General features: G+C 43.2%; 1 protein-coding gene across 1 annotated transcript in view; it reads right to left on the reverse strand.

Moving 5' to 3' along the window:
* Positions 1-14,427: 14,427 nt before the first annotated feature.
* ADAMTS12 (ADAM metallopeptidase with thrombospondin type 1 motif 12) overlaps positions 14,428-17,350 on the reverse strand; it is a gene marked incomplete at its 3' end in the record, with an annotated part of 162,945 nt that continues 160,022 nt past the window's right edge. The window contains exons 23-24 of the mRNA XM_080638717.1: positions 16,737-16,890; positions 14,428-14,660 (exon numbers count right to left, since the gene is read on the reverse strand). Coding sequence (XP_080494843.1) covers positions 14,428-14,660; positions 16,737-16,890 — 387 coding nt within the window. The remainder of the gene's footprint in view (positions 14,661-16,736; positions 16,891-17,350) is intronic.

The following is a 17,350-nucleotide window of genomic DNA, read 5'->3' on the forward strand; positions in this document are numbered from 1 at the left end:
ATCCTTGCAGACATTCACGGCCAGGCTGGATGTGGTTCTGAGCAACGCGATCTAGATTAAGACATCCCTGCTCATTGCAGGGGGATTGTATCAGGTTACCTTCTAGGTCCCTTCCAACCCAAACTCTTCTATGATTCTATGATTCAGTTCAATGAACGAAGGGACCACCCTACGTGTGTATTTGTATGTGTGCAATCTGTCTGCACCACTGCAAACAGGCGTGACATAAAACGATTGCTGCTTTTTACACCACTCATGTTCAGCGGCTCCCAGTACTCACTGACCTAGTCTTCTGCACCAGAGCAACAAGTGAACCACACAATCAGCCACAAAAACATCAAAACCTTTTTACCTTGAAAAGGATGGAGGATCTCTGCTGTTGATACTGCCATAAACAGCCCTGCTCTGAGTCAGTGCAGCAGTTTTCTGTGCTGTTTGAGGATTGAGACAGTGTCTCCCTGTTCTCAGTGGAACCACCATCACCTCAGATCTTTAGCACCCTTTTCCCCCAGGCTTGAAGTTCTCTTTCAGCCCAGCAGCGGCCCAATGTTTGTATATATTCACAATACCTTTGAGGCCCAATTCAGCAAAGCTCTAGGGCTCTGCAGAGGGATGGTGTTACCTCTGCTAATGCTGACAGCAGGATCAAGCCTTTGCCTCTTCCAGACTCTTGCTGACCAGGCGTTTGCTACCCAGTCCCATCTGTGCCACACAGTGTGTACAGCTCTGCACAACCTGTTCCTTTCAGCTGTATTAGCTGTGTCTCAGGATGAGCCTGAGCTGGCAGCGTGCACTCACAGCCCAGGGACCAACTGTACCCTGGGCTGCATCAAAAGGAGTGTGACCAGCGAGTTGAGGGAAGTGATCCTGCCCCTCTACTCTGCTGTCGTGAACCCCCCCTGCAGTCCTGTGTCCAGTTCTGGGGTCCCCAACACAAAAGGGACGTGGAGCTGTTGGAGCGAGTCCAGAGGAGGCCACAGAGATGCTCTGAGGGCTGAAGCAGCTCTGCTCTGGAGCCAGGCTGAGAGAGCTGGGCTGGTTCAGCCTGGAGAAAAGAAGGTTCCTTAAGCGGAGACCTTAGAGCAGCTCCAGTGCCTAAAGGGGCTACAGGAAACCTGGAGAGGGGCTTTCTACAAAGTGTAGTGACAGAACAGGGGGAATGGCTTTAACCTGACTGAGGGGAGATTGAGATCAGATATTGGGAACAGATCCTTCCCTGTGAGGGTGCTGAGGCGTTGGCACAGGTTGCCCAGAGAAGCTGTGGCTGCCCCATCCCTGACAGTGTTCAAGGCCAGGTTGGACAGGGCTTGAAGCAACCTGCTCTAGTGGAAGGTGTCCCTGCCCATGGCAGGGTGTTGGATGATAAAAGGTCCCTTCCAACCCAAATCATTCTGTGGTTTCACGATCTGCAGGAAGGAGCATTCTCGCAAAGGCCATGCTGCCCACATAGCAAGAAGAGGCTTGGGAGCCCAGAGATGCTGCATAGAAAGCTGCAAAAGGAAAAATCAATCAATCAGTCCTCCTTGGGCTAACTTGGCTTACAGTATTTTATTCACTGCTGAAAGTATCCCCAGTGCCTTTAAATGGCTATCATCAATAAAAGGCCTCCAATTCTTCAGAATACAACAGTCTTCTTAAGTTAGCATGGATAACAAAGTCTGGGAAAAAAATCTCACCCTGTTTACTTCCACTCCACAGTTTGTGAGCAGGAACCAAGTACATCCACCAAGCAGGCAGTTTTCCTCATATTGTTTAGGCATCAGCTTTGGTGGCTGGAGGATCTCTCTGAGCCACTCACAAAGGCTTGATGTCTCCCCTGCAATTTATCAGCAACTCTTTTTCCCTTTTCTGTTCTGTTCCCCAAAAGCAACTTCAGAAATTGGGTGAACAATGAAGATGCTGCTACACAGCTGCCGAGTGTGCAGGAAGATCTCTATTATCCATTTGAAAAGGCAAAAGCACCAACAGCCTTGTAGCAAATTTACTTTTTCCCTTCCTCAAATAGTTATCAGTCTTCATTGTGGAGGTGGAGAGATTTTTCTCTCCATAGCTCTTCATTATTGTTGGATTTCTACAGCATCATAAAAAAGGTATTTATATTTGATGAGAACCATTGCTGCTCAAGAAACAGGAAGAGCTGGTGGGGAGAGGTGCTGGGCAGGAAGGGGAGCATCACAACCCTTGGCAAGGATTATCTGCGATAATAGCTGGACAGGAGAGTTTAATAAAAACAAATCTCATTAAAGAGCTGCAGATCAAGGAGTGAATGACCTAAGGAAAGGCAAGACAATATTTGTTTCAGTTACCTACACTCTGCAAAGGGCTGAGCTTGCTGAACATTTCTACTCTGTACTTGCTTTTGATGGTGCTTTTGCCTCAGGTTGCAACTGTGGGCAGTCAGCATGTTTTTGTGAGCACATTTTTAATCCAGATAAGGTCTGCAGGGCTTCTGTAGAATCATAGAATGGTTTGGATTGGAAGAGACCTGAAAGATCATCTAGTTGCAACCCCCAGCACCAATACAGGCTGGGGGCTGATCAACTGGACAGCAGTGCAGGAATCCTAGTGGACAAGGTGAACATGAGCCAGCAATGTGCCCTTGCAGCAAAGGCAGCCAGCAGCATCCTGGGCTGCATTAGGCAGAGCATTGTCAGCAGATCAAGGCAATCCTTCCCCTCTGCTTAGCCTGGTGAGACACATCCGGAGTGCTGCATCCAGGGCTGGGTTCCCCAATAGAAGAGATATGGACATACTAGAGGGAGTCCCGTGCAGGGGCACAAAGATGCTGAAGGATGTCTGTTAGGGAGAAATCACACACATTGCTTCAGATGTGCTGGAAAAAGAACCAGCAGCAGAGGCTAGTGGAGTCAAGCTGGAGACTGAAAAGGATATTGTAAAAAGATGCACACACAGATGTTTCTCAGAAAATTACCCTGCACTGTTATCAAAATAGCTGTCAAATTGTGAACTTACAGTCAAGCTAAATGTCATCCAAGCAATACATAACTGAACACCTGAAGCTTCGTTCAAAATTGTCCAAAGCTTTGCAAAGCTTTTCTTGTGAATGTGGATTGAATTTAATGAAAAAATGCACTGTAAAGCAGTTAATTCCTTTTTTTTATTATTTTCTTTTATTTTTCCTTCCCCCTCACTTAAAGTATGGGGAAAGGGCAAGCTTCTGCTGATGAAAATCTGTTTTTTTTACTCAGCTGCCTCTTCAAAATTGTATGACCTTGTATTTGAGGTAGAAATCTTGGTGAGTGCATCATTTTAGGACTCTCTTCAGATCCCAAAGATAGAAATTTCATATGAATCATGACCTGAAGTTGCATTGTTAACAAATAACATCCAGTACCATATAACATGTACCATATAATGGCTATTTAAGAGGGAGCAGTAACAACAGCTCATCAGTTACCGCGCAGTACTGCTCCAAGCTTCACTGAGGGGGAAATGGAGGCACAGAAAGGAAATTAGACAGGACATGGGAGTTAACACCACAATTTCAGTAACATGTGAAGTGTTATTTCATAGTAGTTGCTAGGACTGCACACAGGGTTAAATGAATACACAAAGGTCAAGGTTCTGATGTTTGTCAGCCTTCCGTTAAGAACTACAACTTTGCCAAGACTTTACTTTGAAAGGAAAATGTTAGCTATGGCAATATTCCATTGGTAAAAAATAACTTTGTCTAATAAGATGTCATTTATTCTTAAATATGTAATTAAAAAAAAATGAATTCTGAGCTTCCCACAGTTGATCAGAATATCTTCAGTTAAGTCTCTTTTTATATGGCTCCAGAGTGAGCTTAGATCATCAAAGATAAGCATTCTCAAAATTGTCAGTTCAGGGGCAACTTACTCCTTGTTCGCAGCTTATACAGTGGTGGCAAAAGGGGAAAGTGGCAAGTCCTTCACTGAGACACTGAAATTCCTTCTCTTATGAGGAATGCACACATTTTCACTTCATTTTATCAGTCATCAGTAAGTACCACTGCTTTGAAGTTGTGCCTGACCACAGGCCTATGGGATCCATTTGGAGGGATCACAGGTCATCACTACACACAAGCAGATCCAAAGAGCACCTGGATTTGTAACAAGGCCACTGTGACCTATCCCCTCTCACAAATTTCCAGAACCCAAGTTGCCTTCTTTGTTCCTCTCTAGACTGACAGTAGCTGGATCTGCTTAGAAAACAATGTATTCTCCCTTCTAAGCTCTTACTGAGCTGGACTAGTGTGCTAAACTAGAAGCAGCTCTGTTCCTGGCTTCAGCTATAGATCTTTAAGATTACTTGCCCAGTTGAGGCAGAGATAAGGACAGCCAGCTCCCTCACCAGCTTCCCTTCCTCAGTTTAGTTTTACCCTATAGCAGCCATGGCCAGCTAATGGCCCCTGGGGAAGAGCAGGAAGGCTCTGGATGTACCTGCGCGCACTGAGGTGGAGATGGGGTGCACCTTCTCCAACATGAGCCTGGAGCACAGCATCTTCCATTGGAGGCTCCCCTGCTATCACATGGAAATATTGGCCCAGTAAGACTTCCAAAATCAGGATCTCCCACAACATAACCCCCTCAGATGTGCTAAAAGGTTGCTGCAAGCACACACAACTCCCTGGTGGTCTCTTGCTGCCACCAATAGGTTTTTTGCTGCTGTGTCTCAGCACAAGGTATCCTCTGGGGACACACCAGTACCATCCTCACTGTAAGGTTCAGGTGCTTTCAGCTGGGCTTCATGCAGCTATAAACACTGGGCCTGCAAGTTCCTGGCAGACAGCTTATGGGATGCCCCAAGAACATGTGTAAGAAGCTTTACAGTGATCATGAAGAGAATCCATGTGAAGTTCTTTCTCTGCTGTAACAAATTCCCAGAGTCTCGCTGTTCCCATGTGCTGCTCTGCAGCTGGTTGGAACAGCAGCTGCTTAAGTGTTCAAAATTCCTATGATTTGAAATGCATAATTAGAAGTGTCAAAAGCCAACAGAGAAACATGTCAAGCAATAGATCTCCTCTGCAAGTCCCTTGTTTTGCTTTCTTCCTATTTTGGATGTTTAAGGTGGCAACCTGCCAGCCAACCCAGAGATATCTCAATGGCTATACTGACAGAAACCTGAGATCAAAGATATTTCACAGCTGTTGCTGAGCATGTTTTGAGTGCGCCTTGAGGCTGAAACTCCAGTAAGGCAAAGGTTAGCTTGGTTCTTCTCAAATCAACCCCATAAAAGCCACAGCCCTAACATAGCTTCCCTCCAACAGACAACCTCAGTTGAAGTGAACAGAAGGTATCTGTGAAAAGTTTTGTTTTGCAATATTTTGATTGTACAAAATACCACTATGCTAAACACAAGCACATTCAGAATTCACCATGAAAATAATATAGAAGGGAAACATCAGAAAAACACTTTCATTCATGCAGAGAGATTATCCTGTCATTAAACTTTGTGATATGGAAGAAAACAGAAATCAGAAGTGCTGAGAATATTTGCAGATGACACGAAAATTGGCAAGACAGTAAATGAGGGAGATTGATTAGATAGGGTAAACTGGGTCACTTGCTGAATTGAGTGGAATTTAAAGGTCTGCTTTCATAAATGAAGAAAGCTAAAAGCAGAGGTCCTACGTAAGAGGAGGTTGTTTGCTGAAGTTCATGACATTGCAAACTACCAGTGTAATAATGGCAAAATACAAATTGAGTTTATAACCTCATCCTAGAGTTATAATAAGCAAAATTCGGCCCTGAAAAAGTAATAGGATACTAATGCTGTGTACAGTGACAAGACCAGATTTGCAATATCACACCATGTTTATGTGTCTGCACTTCAAAGTTATATTTTTTAAGGGTTCAGAAACAGAGCAGAAAAAAATTAAAGTGCAAGAAATACACCTTGAAGTAACTGAAGAAACTTATATTCATTTCACTTAAGGGAAGACACGGAGGTGGTTTGACCAAAGTTTGCAAGGACCTCTCTATGGAATAGATTTTTAATAGAGGCTGCAGCTATTCCTGGCACTGAAAGAAAGAGCACAGTCCCAAGGTTGTTACAACCTCATAATTACCTGCTTCACAGTAGGTAAAAATATTACAGTTACCAAAAGGCAAAAAGCTTGAAAATGTGTGGTGAGGAAACATGAGGCTAAATCAGGAGTTTCAGTCACTCCAGCAGCCCAACTCTTGAGCAAACAAGATGTCCTGGTTTCACTGGGACACAACCTCCTTGTAACTCAAATTAAGAACATACTTTTCCTTTGAACAGAACAAGTACTGTTAAGGATGCAACAGTCATATTACTAGCATCCTTGATTCACTAATCTAGGGCAAAGTATTTACAGTCGTCCACCAAATGCAAAGGAAACCAATGAATAAAGATGATGAAAGAGGATAAAAACCCCCATTGCCCATATAGCTCTAATCTACAGTGGATTTTGCACTCCATCTACGGCATATTTTCCTCCAAGCAGGCAACTCCCATCTGAGATGGCATGGGCTATTGCAGAGGATACACAATGTTCTTTCCTCAGATACTTATTTTATTGTTTCTCCTATAAAAGGTCTTCAGGGTCAAGCACATGACATCCCTGTATATGCAGAAACAATGGGAGTCAGTCAGACAAACCCTATAAATCTGTTTGGGGACTTTTGGTTATTGCTTACTTGGCCAATTCAGCATCAACTTCCTTGGCCATCAGCTAGTAAAACACACCCAGTGAAACCAACAACTTTCAGCTTTGTGCTCAGGGATTTCCTGTATAAAACCAGCACAATGTGTCTGGACACCAGAAAATAAACAGCTTTTCTGAGTAACTGTTTCCTCCTCAGCTGACTGATGATTTATTAAAAAACAAGATCATCTAAGGTCAAGATGAAACTGAGTTGTTCCCTTGTGTGCTGGACAGGGGACTGCTCCTTGTTCTCAGCTGACACAGCCCTCAATATCATATTAAACTGTCTGTGCTGCCTTAATTACCACTGTACAGTGGAAACCTTTGTCAAAAGGAAAGACTGAAAAGGCACCACTGGCGTCCTGCACAAACCTGTACTTGAGGCATTCACACCAAGTTGCAGATAGGTATCTGATCCAAATGCAACCTCCAAGCAAGTGGCAGCTGATGGACAAACAACCCAATACAGTTTCTGTCCTGTGATCAGCACCCACCTACATTCCCCACAGGAACACTTCACTGCAAAAATATCAAAATTATAAGTTTTTGCATCATTCATGATTCCTCATGGAACCTGACTTAATGTGCAAAAGGTTTCAAGCATTTCAATACTCCACTTTTCACCAACTAAACTTTCTACCATACTTTATCACCATTGCTGATTAATAAGAACTTCATATTTACACAAACCCATTCTGCACCTAGGACAAGGGTGACTGGCTATAGCGGATGTAAAGTTACCACTCCAGCCTTGATTACCTTTCTGCAGTTTCAGATCCAGTAAGAGTCATGGCCATTGCAGTCACAGCAGCAGGATAAAAGCTCTCTGAACAAAGCTTCTTTTATATTAGTGGACACTTTTTACCTCCTCATGTTTGTAACAACAGCACACACCGGACCCAGAGACATGAGGTGCTCAAAGGATTTGTTGAGCTAGGCAGAGATGTTTTTGTGTTCCCCATCTCACTACAGTTTTGGATACTGTGAGTCAAACATGGCATGAAAGACACACTTCCCATGTGGAAGGTGAATGCAGGTCAAACAGACTGCATCTGAGCCGAGTGGGTGTTGAAGCAGCAAAGAAGCAGCAGAGCAGATCAAAAGCCCCAGCATCCTTGCACAGGATTTATGAGTGCTGCCTGCTCACAACAAGGTCCCCATATAGATGAGGGCAGTCAGTCAGACCATGTGTCCCTTGTGGGAGGGCAGTGGGAGCCAGCAGGAATCTTCAGCCAAAATCAAGTTAGCTGAATGTGTAACCACAATAATTACCAAGACCTATTTCTGCTCCCACTTAGTCCAGCAAGATCTAGCTGCTGCAACATCTGCTTCCTTGCTGAAACATACACTTGGAAGACAGGCATGAACAGAAACGAAGTGATCTGGGAAAAACAGGGAAGTGTCAGCTTCCAAGTCACATGCAGGGAGCACTTGCTAACAGGAGGGACATCTGCTGCAAGCAAATTCCTGCTTCGTGCTGAAGCCTGAGGATGCTCATGGCCTCCCCTTAGCCTGGATGCAGTATTTCCAGTATTTGCAGTTCTCCTGTGGAGAAAAGCAGCATTCAATTAGCTTTCAGAGAGCAGGCGTTGCAGCAAAGGACAGTAATTTTATAAGCCAGCAGTATTTGTTATGAGTCTGCCTCAGGCTCTCATATATAATAACAAGACAATACAACATGCCATCCAGAGGGACTTTGAGATGCTGAAGAGGTGGGCCAGTGAAAATCTTGTGAAGTTCAACAAGACCAAGTGCAAGATCCTGCACAAGGATTGAGGCAACACCGAACACAAACACTGGCTGTGTGGAGACTGGATTGAGAGCAGCCCCGAGGAGGACTTGGGGATTTTGGTTGGTGAGAAGCTCAACATGACCCAGCAATGTGCACTGGCAACCCAGAAACTGTGTGTGGCGCTGCATCAAAAGGAGCGTGTCCAGCAGGTCGAGGGAGATGATCCTGCCCCTCTACTCTGCTCTTGTGAGACCTCACTTGGAGTATTGTGTGCAGTTCTGGGGCCTCCAACACAAAAGGGATGTGGAGCTGTTGGAGCGAGTCCAGAGGAGGCCACAGAGATGTTCTGAGAGCTGGAGCAGCTCTGCTCTGGAGCTAGGCTGAGAGAGCTGGGCTGGTTCAGCCTGGAGAAAAGAAGGTTCCTTAAGCGGAGACCTTAGAGCAGCTCCAGTGCCTACAAGAAATCTGGAGACAGACTTTCTACAAAGGAATGTAGTGACAGAACAGGGGGAATGGCTTTAAACTAACTGAGGGGAGATTTAGATTAGACACTAGGCAGAAGTTCTTCCCTGTGAGGGTGCTGAGGCCCTGGCACAGGGTGCCCAGAGAAGCTGTGGCTGCCCCATCCCTGGCATTGTTCAAGGCCAGGTTGGACAGGGCTTGGAAGAACCTAGTTTAGTAGAAGATGTCCCTGTCCATGGCAGAGGGTTGGAACTGGATGAGCTTTAAGCTGCCTTCCAACCCAAACCATATATTTTAACTTCCAGAGCCAAGCAACCAATAATATACTTCCAAGCAAACGAAGTGGTTAAGAGGTAATTTAATCTGAAGCTTCATTAGTTCAGCTATTGTATAAAACAGATAACAGATGTAGGAGAACAGAGAGAAAACACAGCGTCTCCATGCCTTCCATCTGTGTAAATAAGCATGTGAAGAGCTTGAAAATCCATTCCGCTCCTGTTCACAGAGTGTCCTCAAGGGTTTGCAATAAAGCATTCCCTCCGCTAGTTCATTAATCAGCTTCCCTCACACTTATAGCAGTTTCCCATCAATGCCACGTTTGCCATCTCTCCAGCATGTCAGTGTTCCCAGTGGGTATTTCCTGTAACTCCAGCACTAGAGTAAACAGCAGTACCCTTTGGCCAGGCAGTCCAGCAAACAGGACCACAGATGCGGTGCTCTGAGAGGGCAGCATTGGGCGTCTGTTCACATCCCAAGGATTACGCCTGCAATAAAGCCCTGTGCTGCATTCAAACACTCACAGGTACAGTGACCTTTACCTGCCTGAGACTCCCCTTCTCATTTGCAAGGAACTGGCTTGACCCCACAAGCAGCCTTTTCTTGCTTCCAGCTTCCCCAGCCTCTGTACATAGACCATATTCTCTTTCTGCTAGGGTAGTATTTACTGAAATCCAAGACAACCTTCAAGGGTTTAAAATCCAAGGTTCATCCCTTATTCCATTTATTGAAACTTCATGTTAAATGAGGAATTCAGGGTTTCTGTTCTGCCTCTATGTCACAGTAAAAACTGCCTCTTACACTGTGTCTTTTGCTTTGTGCCTTGGGCACCTGGCCTATTGATTAGGAAGCTGGGCTCCTTTCAGATTTGAAGGGAACTCAGACTGCAGCCTTACAGACCAGGCTTTGGGGCAGGCCTCTGATTCATTAGCATTCACGAGGCCTGAAAGTACTGTTCTCCACAGTCAATATAAGCAGAAAGCATACATCATGTCTCAGTCCACTGCCAAAGCCATGGAAACACTGAATCATGCAAAACACAGATGGTTGCCAAGAAGCATCTTCTCACTGGAAGAGGTTTAGCCCTCTTCTAAGCACCCAGTCCGCCCAAGAAATTATTTTCCTTTGTTCCAGATCTTAACCTTAATCTAGTAAAAGTGACACCTGATGAATTACAATGGTAACAGAGAATTAGCAGATGCCTTTAAGACCCTTGATACATTTTCTTTTTGTTTTGATTGTGTCTTTCAAGCAGCCATCTGACAGCAGCCCAGATATTCAACGATCTCCTAGTTTTTATGTGTTTACCACAGATTCCTTCCTAAACCCAGGCACTTCAGCTTACAGAAGATGGTTAGCCGCTCTGAAGGTGCTGTAGTTATTGCACATCCTCCTGGTTCTTATTGTAGCCACTATCACATCTGTACGACAGACTTACACTCCTTGGCTAAGAATTCCCAGGTTTTATTCCTGTGGGTGTGCTGGAGATACCTGCATTTGTTCATTAAGAGAAATTAGGAGGTTGGGATCAATCAATCACAGAAATAAGCAGTGTCTTTGTAAACTCCCATAATCTACCACCTGCAGGGATACTATTTCTACTAATAATGGAGGGAATCACTATAGCCACAAGCACAGTATTTTTGCTGCACACCCATTTCATTTTGAGCTGATGCTAGGCAGCCAAAAGGCAGTTCCTTTGGTGAGTGCTACCTGCCTGGCCAGGCCAAAGAAGTGCAGCCACACAGTACAGCAGACAGCAGAAACTGTGCTGTGTGCTGTGTAACAGGTTATGCAATGAATGCCTAATGAGCCTTTGCAAAATGGAGGGAGCTTCAACTCATTCCTCAAATCAATTTATACCTCTCCCCTAGAGCACCTGTGCAGGATGCTGCCCCTGTGGGCTGGAGATCCACACTTACCTTGTGAAATAAGATGGAGCAACTTCCTGGAAGTTCTGTAGGGTGTTACAAAGCTGAACTCATAGATGGGAGTTTGGTAACTGAGTGCAACTGATGGTGCTTTGTACCCAAGCATATATGCATAACTGCGATCCCTGTGCCCCTTTATGGCATGTCAAGGAGCAGGAGTAGTGTGATTAAGTTTCTAGCCATCATCATCATCGGTAATTGCAAAACTTGAGTACTGAAAAGATTCTGCAGGAGGGGGTGGTGTAGTGTGTGTGTTGGAGTGGGCATGATCATATTGTATAGAACTCTTCAGGAAAACAAATACATCCCACAGGAAAACAAATACATCCCACAGTAGACACAACAGGAATGCACACAGCTGCTGCAAGGAGCTAAGGCACCTCTGCTTGGACTATGAGTGGTAAAATATCACCTATTTCATAGGAAACAGGAAAGCCTATCAATGTGTATTTTTTCTTAGCACTATACCTTATTCTGCTACTTTTTCCTTCACCATTTTTAATGATCTCTTTTTTGTTGGAATATCAAGCACCAAAATACCTCAATGATGATGATTCCCTGGAGTAGAAAAGATACTTCCTAACTTTTTTTTTCCCCTCTTGGATTTCCATCTTATGAATCTTCTTGCACTGAAAACATAAAATATCAGAGACATCAGATATAAGCAATGCCATTTATTGAAGCTTGAAACAAGTATGTCATCATAGTTTGCTTTTTAAACCTTGAAATGTTAGAACAAGCAATGAATGTGCCATGTTTTCCTGAGCAATCTGTTGAAGCTGATGTGTCTCAAGATAATATGATAATATAATGATATTACACCTTTGCATTTAATACTCTGTTCAGTTTTGAGAATAGTGACCATCTGGGTTAGGATCATAAATTCACATTTACTTAAACTAGTTATGTCATAAGAAAGGAATCTGGCTAAATGGATGGGAAAGATGACTGCACATATTGTTAGCATAGAGGAGATTATTAGCCTGATGAGTGTGACGTAAGATCCTACGTAAAACAGAGCAGAATACTGCTTTATTAAAACAGTTCATGTCGTTGTCACAGTCTTTTCCTTAAAATTTTAAGCTGAGCAACAGTGATGACTATGCTTCCCTGGGTAGAATGATTATTTTGATTAATGTTCATAAATTATTTATTCACTTTTATATATTTCAAAAGAAATGGAAAAAAACCCAAACCCAACAATGAAGCCAGAAATGGTTTTACTCTACACTAGCTAAAAGGAGCACTGTAATGGACAACCCTCCCAGGCACGTTTCCACCTGCACCGTAAGTCAGCTTCTTTGTCATTAGCTCACATACCTGATGGCCACTTCTGCTGATCTCTGTGGATAAAATATTGCAGGTACCTCTGAGCATAGAACAGTCTGACTCTGAAGTGAATCTAACTTTGTCCTCCCAAATCCTAGAGGATGCTTCCAGGAACACCAGTCTGGGTTGTCTGGCCATGAGAGAACTGCATTGGATGTAGCAGTACAGTCTCTGCTCTACACAGTGCAGCCTGATGACAACCCCTGCCCAAATACTTCCTGAATCAGATGGAACACCTCCACTTCTTCATACAATTCAGTATTTATGCCCAGTTGAATAAGAACTGTCAGGATTTCCATTGCTCAAAGGGTCAGCAGCCATTCAGGACCTCAGAAGGACATACACACGCTGTGAAACTTAAAAAGCACTATGCCTGGTATTGGCCAGCAACACCATAGACATGTATTATTTTAAGGGTATGTGCATGCATGCTGTGTCACACATGCATGCACATGCACCATTGTAAGTCATCCCCCACAACTGTTATATTAGCACCATATTTTTAAGAGTGTATTTTAAGTTTTATGAGCACCTATAATTGGGGTTATATTGCCATCACAGAGGTTAATAAATCTAACCTTATCATGCTGCATATCCTGAACTCCCAGAGACTTCAAGAGAAGAAGTAAGCCCTTAACCAAAGGTCACAAATCTATGAAAAAGGACAATCAATCAGATTTGTGGCCAAATATTTCTAATAACATTCCTAAAGTTTTGTCTAAAAATATGACTACTGATAGTCATAGCTCTGTAACCATAGTGACACCTGGATTCATGGCCATGTGCCTCACTTTACACTGCATAAATGTGACATTTTCCTGTATTATGATCTCAAGTTGTCAGGTAGCTAGGGAGTAAATCCGAGATTTTCAAAACAGCGAAAAGAACCAAGGTGTTCAAATCTGTCTGAATTTTAAAGGAATCCAAATGTCAGGCTCTGTCCAGCTCTTTTGAAAATGCTCAGTTTTGCCTCAAAGGATCCAGTCTGTTCTCCCAAAAGTTTGTTCTGCCATTTTCTTCAATAGCAAAACAGATACACTATTTGGCTGGTGCTCTCCCAATGCCTGAGGCTCAGAGCTACACAGATACTCTGGGTCTCAGGCTCCTGTCCCATGTGCCCTCACCCTCACTGTGATCAAGGATTTGCAATGAGGAAAAGTTTACTGTGAGGGAGGTGATAAAGTACTCTTGTGAATGTGGTTTTAATTTTTGATTTTAATCACTCTACTAGGAGATACTTGATTAAATCATAGCTCTGAATAATGGTGCAAGTGACTATCTATTAAGGTTGTAGATCCAACCAGCTTTGCTTTTCATGGTACAGAGTAAGGGTATTTGGAACTTAACATCCCATATTTGGTGGGGTTTTCAGGTTACAGCAAGACACATGTAGCAGAAGAAAACTGGCCAGGACAGGTTACGGTTGAGGTATCCTTTAGAGGTTCAGTCAAGTACTAAATGAACATTTTTTTCTTTTGAAAAACCCCATGTTTCAATTTGGCCTGCACATCATAATCAATTATTAGAAAAAACTCTGCTCTTAAACACATGAAATGTGCAAACAATTTCAAGAAACACTGCCACTTCACTTTGATTCCTAAATACAGAAAAGCAAGCGAGCACAAGGAGATCTGGCCCACAGTGCCTGTCTGTGCCTCATGCCCCATCGGCCACCTTCACTCAGCACTCAAGTAAGCAGCGCTGCTGTTTCAAGTGGGTTTTGAAAGAGAAGTGGAAGAAAGAACAAGTTAAACATTCATTTAAAAAAAACCAAACAAAAAACCCCCATTCTTGCAAGCTTGTTTCTAGCCTCTATGCATTCCTAAAAGTACTAGCTGCTGGTATGCTGCAAATTATGTTACAGAATTTGGACTATTACAGAGAAAAAACTGTAGCAGTAAATTAGGACCAATAACCCTAAGGGATGTGTTTTCCCAGTTTTGATCACAGATTTTCATTTATGTTGGATGGTTAAGAGAAAGAAGAAGAAACGTAAAACCTGTAAACAGAAGCCCTACTCAAAGCAATTAGATAAAAACCAACTAGTGCCGAGCAGCTTGGTTGTTTTCTTGATTTTGAGGTGATTTTCTTCTTGATTTAATGTAATTCTGTTGTCTGAGGCCTTGCTGATCCCCATATCTTGCTTTGTTATGAATTCGAGGCTGACTACACGTGAAGCAGCACTGAGTCTGTATGGATGGCAACAAGCACTTGCCAATGCCTTTCAGCCTCTGGCAGAACTGAACTGAGAGCTGGTCTTTGCTGCAGAGTGGCCCTATGGTGGAGAAGATGAGAAGAATTAGCTATATTTTGCAGATGCATGATCTATATTTCTAGAATTTTAATCTGCTTTATGACAGGCAGTCATGTGCGTGTTAAGGCTTTTCCTTATGATGGCTTTCTCTTCCTTTGTATTACAGATCAGCTTGATTACACTGAAATTTTAGGACTTTTAAGTGAAGAGGTCCTATTAAACTTCGTACAACCTTCTGTGAAAATACAGCCCTCCTTTGCTACGGTTCAGTGAGGCTTTACTTTTGCAGCAGACATAGCTGATCAAAGTTTTCCACTTCAATGTTTCTGCTTTAAAGAACTGCCAAAGAAAGTCCATCAACAATGATTTGTGAATCTGGCACTTTTGCTTCTTGTAACAGTGCATTTAAGACAAGCACAATGGGCTGCCAGTGTGCTGCAGAGCCATGCAGGGCAGGCAGAAGATCATAGACAGGACATGTGCAACTACACGTTCAGCTTGACCATGCTTCAGCTTCTCCAGTACAAGAATAAGCCAGGGATTGGTATTGTATGGATTATGGTACTGATACACCTGTTGTAGCGTTAATAAACCGAGATGTGTCAAATTTAGGGGTCCTTAGTTGTGAAAATAGATGGCTAGGGGGACAGTCAAGGTTTGCAAAAGTAGGAAGACGGTGGATTAGTCAAATGCAAGGCTATTCAGCAAATCCCCTAACATTACAACTAAGGAAACTCAGTAAAATTAGTGTAAAGGTAGTTTAAAACAGATAAAAGCACTTCTTTTCACAGCAGGCTGTGAACCTCTGGAACATGCTGCCACAGGAGAGAGTGAAAGCAGACAGCATGGCAGGGTCAAAAAGGGATGCAACATATTCACAGAAAAAGTTCCATAAATTTAAAGGCACCAAAAAGGGTGCCTTTAATAGTCCTAATATGTCAGTTGGGAATGCTGGAGTAATACCATAGAAATGAATCACAGGAAAGGACTAAACTCCTATATTCTTCCCAAATAGCATCTTCTAATGTCACTACTGGAGACACAGCGTCGGGCTTCACGGACCACTGGTCTACCCACTAGGGCATTTCTTACTTTTACTGGTCCCTTGAGCTTTTATTCACAGAAATAATATTACTAGTCTATGTAGGTAGTATTTATCCAAGTCTTTCTTTCTCAACATGAGAGGGACAGGAGATAAGCAGTCCAATTCAACCCTAGGGCTAAACATGTGCTGAAGATCTTTGAACAGCAGCAGGAGTGATGCATCTCTCTCAAGTGTATGACACATATGTACTGCCCTCAGGAGTCAACCTCTTGTCTCACTGCCAGATTGGACCCTTACTGCTGACTCCCTAAGGGGTAAAAATATTCTCCAAAAGGCTTTTGAAGGCTTTTCCAGAAGGACTCTGAGCTGTTGCTGCTCTTAGCTGAGGGTACCTGCTGGATAATGCACTACAGAGGCTACAGATAAAGATACCTTTCTGTAAGCTTCCTCCTTCCCCTGCCACTTCTCTTCTGGGCTATTAATCATCTACAGGGCTCCTGGCCTTTTGAGGGAGAGAGATACCCTGAGTAACAAAAGGACGTCTCTCCAACTTCATTTTGGGGACTGAATTTATAGTGCCAAGCCTGTACCTGGGTTCATTGCCAGAGATTTTTCTTACAGTGTCTCACTTTGCTTCCTTGCACTCTCAGTTCAGAATCTGCACTTCCCATAGGGGTATGTATCTTAAGAAATGGCATCTGTTTAGACTCACAGCATGTCCCTCCAAGCCCTCAGAGTAGCTTGTGAGTTACTTAAAACAGGTCAATATAAACAGACCTATTTATACAGTTGTGGCATTATGAATTAGGGATGCATGCTCAGAGAACTGCATTCCCCAGCATGAGAACACAAGGCCAGAAGGGCTGGAGAACAGGATAACGCAATCCTGCCAACAGGGTGGCTGAGCAGCAGCAGGTTTAGCTGACATGTAATTACTGAGCCCCTTGTAATCAAAACGAGCTGCTAAATTGGGTCAGCTCCCAGATTTTTCAGAATCTCAGCACAAATGGAGAACTTTTTGGAAACTGTCTGATGCAGTTGTGTTGTCATACCTGAACTTTTCCTGCACTCTTGCAGACTGCATTTCTGATACTCTGTGGGCTTGAGTTTATCCACACACATACTGTCATTTTCAGTTTCATTAGTTTCTGTGTTCATGCACTCCACAGTTCTTTGCTGAATGCCCCCTCCACAAGAAACGGTGCACTGAAATAGAGTAATTTTAACACACATAAAAGCCTTCTACATGGAAATTGTGTAATATGCCAATATTTGAACTGTAATGTGACAGGAAGCTAAAAATGCCCCATAATCCAGAATCACTGATACTGAAGTACTTCGTGTACTGTATTCTTCACCCAGACACATCCACTGAGCATAATGGCCAGATCCGGCAGGGTGTAGCAGAGGGTAAATAGTATAAATACAGCATCTTGAAATGTGTAACCAGGGTGAGAAGACTGTTTCAACAAGAGGAGGGTGAGGATGATCTGAAATGCCAATTTACAACGTAAGTGGGTAGTAATCCAAATTAGTACTGTACACTGACATTTTTTTGTTTCCTGTGTTTTCTCACCATTTAAATTAAACATGAACAATCAATTGCAATGTTAGGTCTAGGAATGACTGAGCTGAAGATTAAAAAAAAGCTCAGTTAGATGTTTTA

This window comes from Psittacula echo, assembly GCF_963264785.1.
Source record: "Psittacula echo genome assembly, chromosome: Z".
Classification (NCBI taxonomy): Eukaryota; Metazoa; Chordata; class Aves; order Psittaciformes; family Psittacidae; genus Psittacula; species Psittacula echo.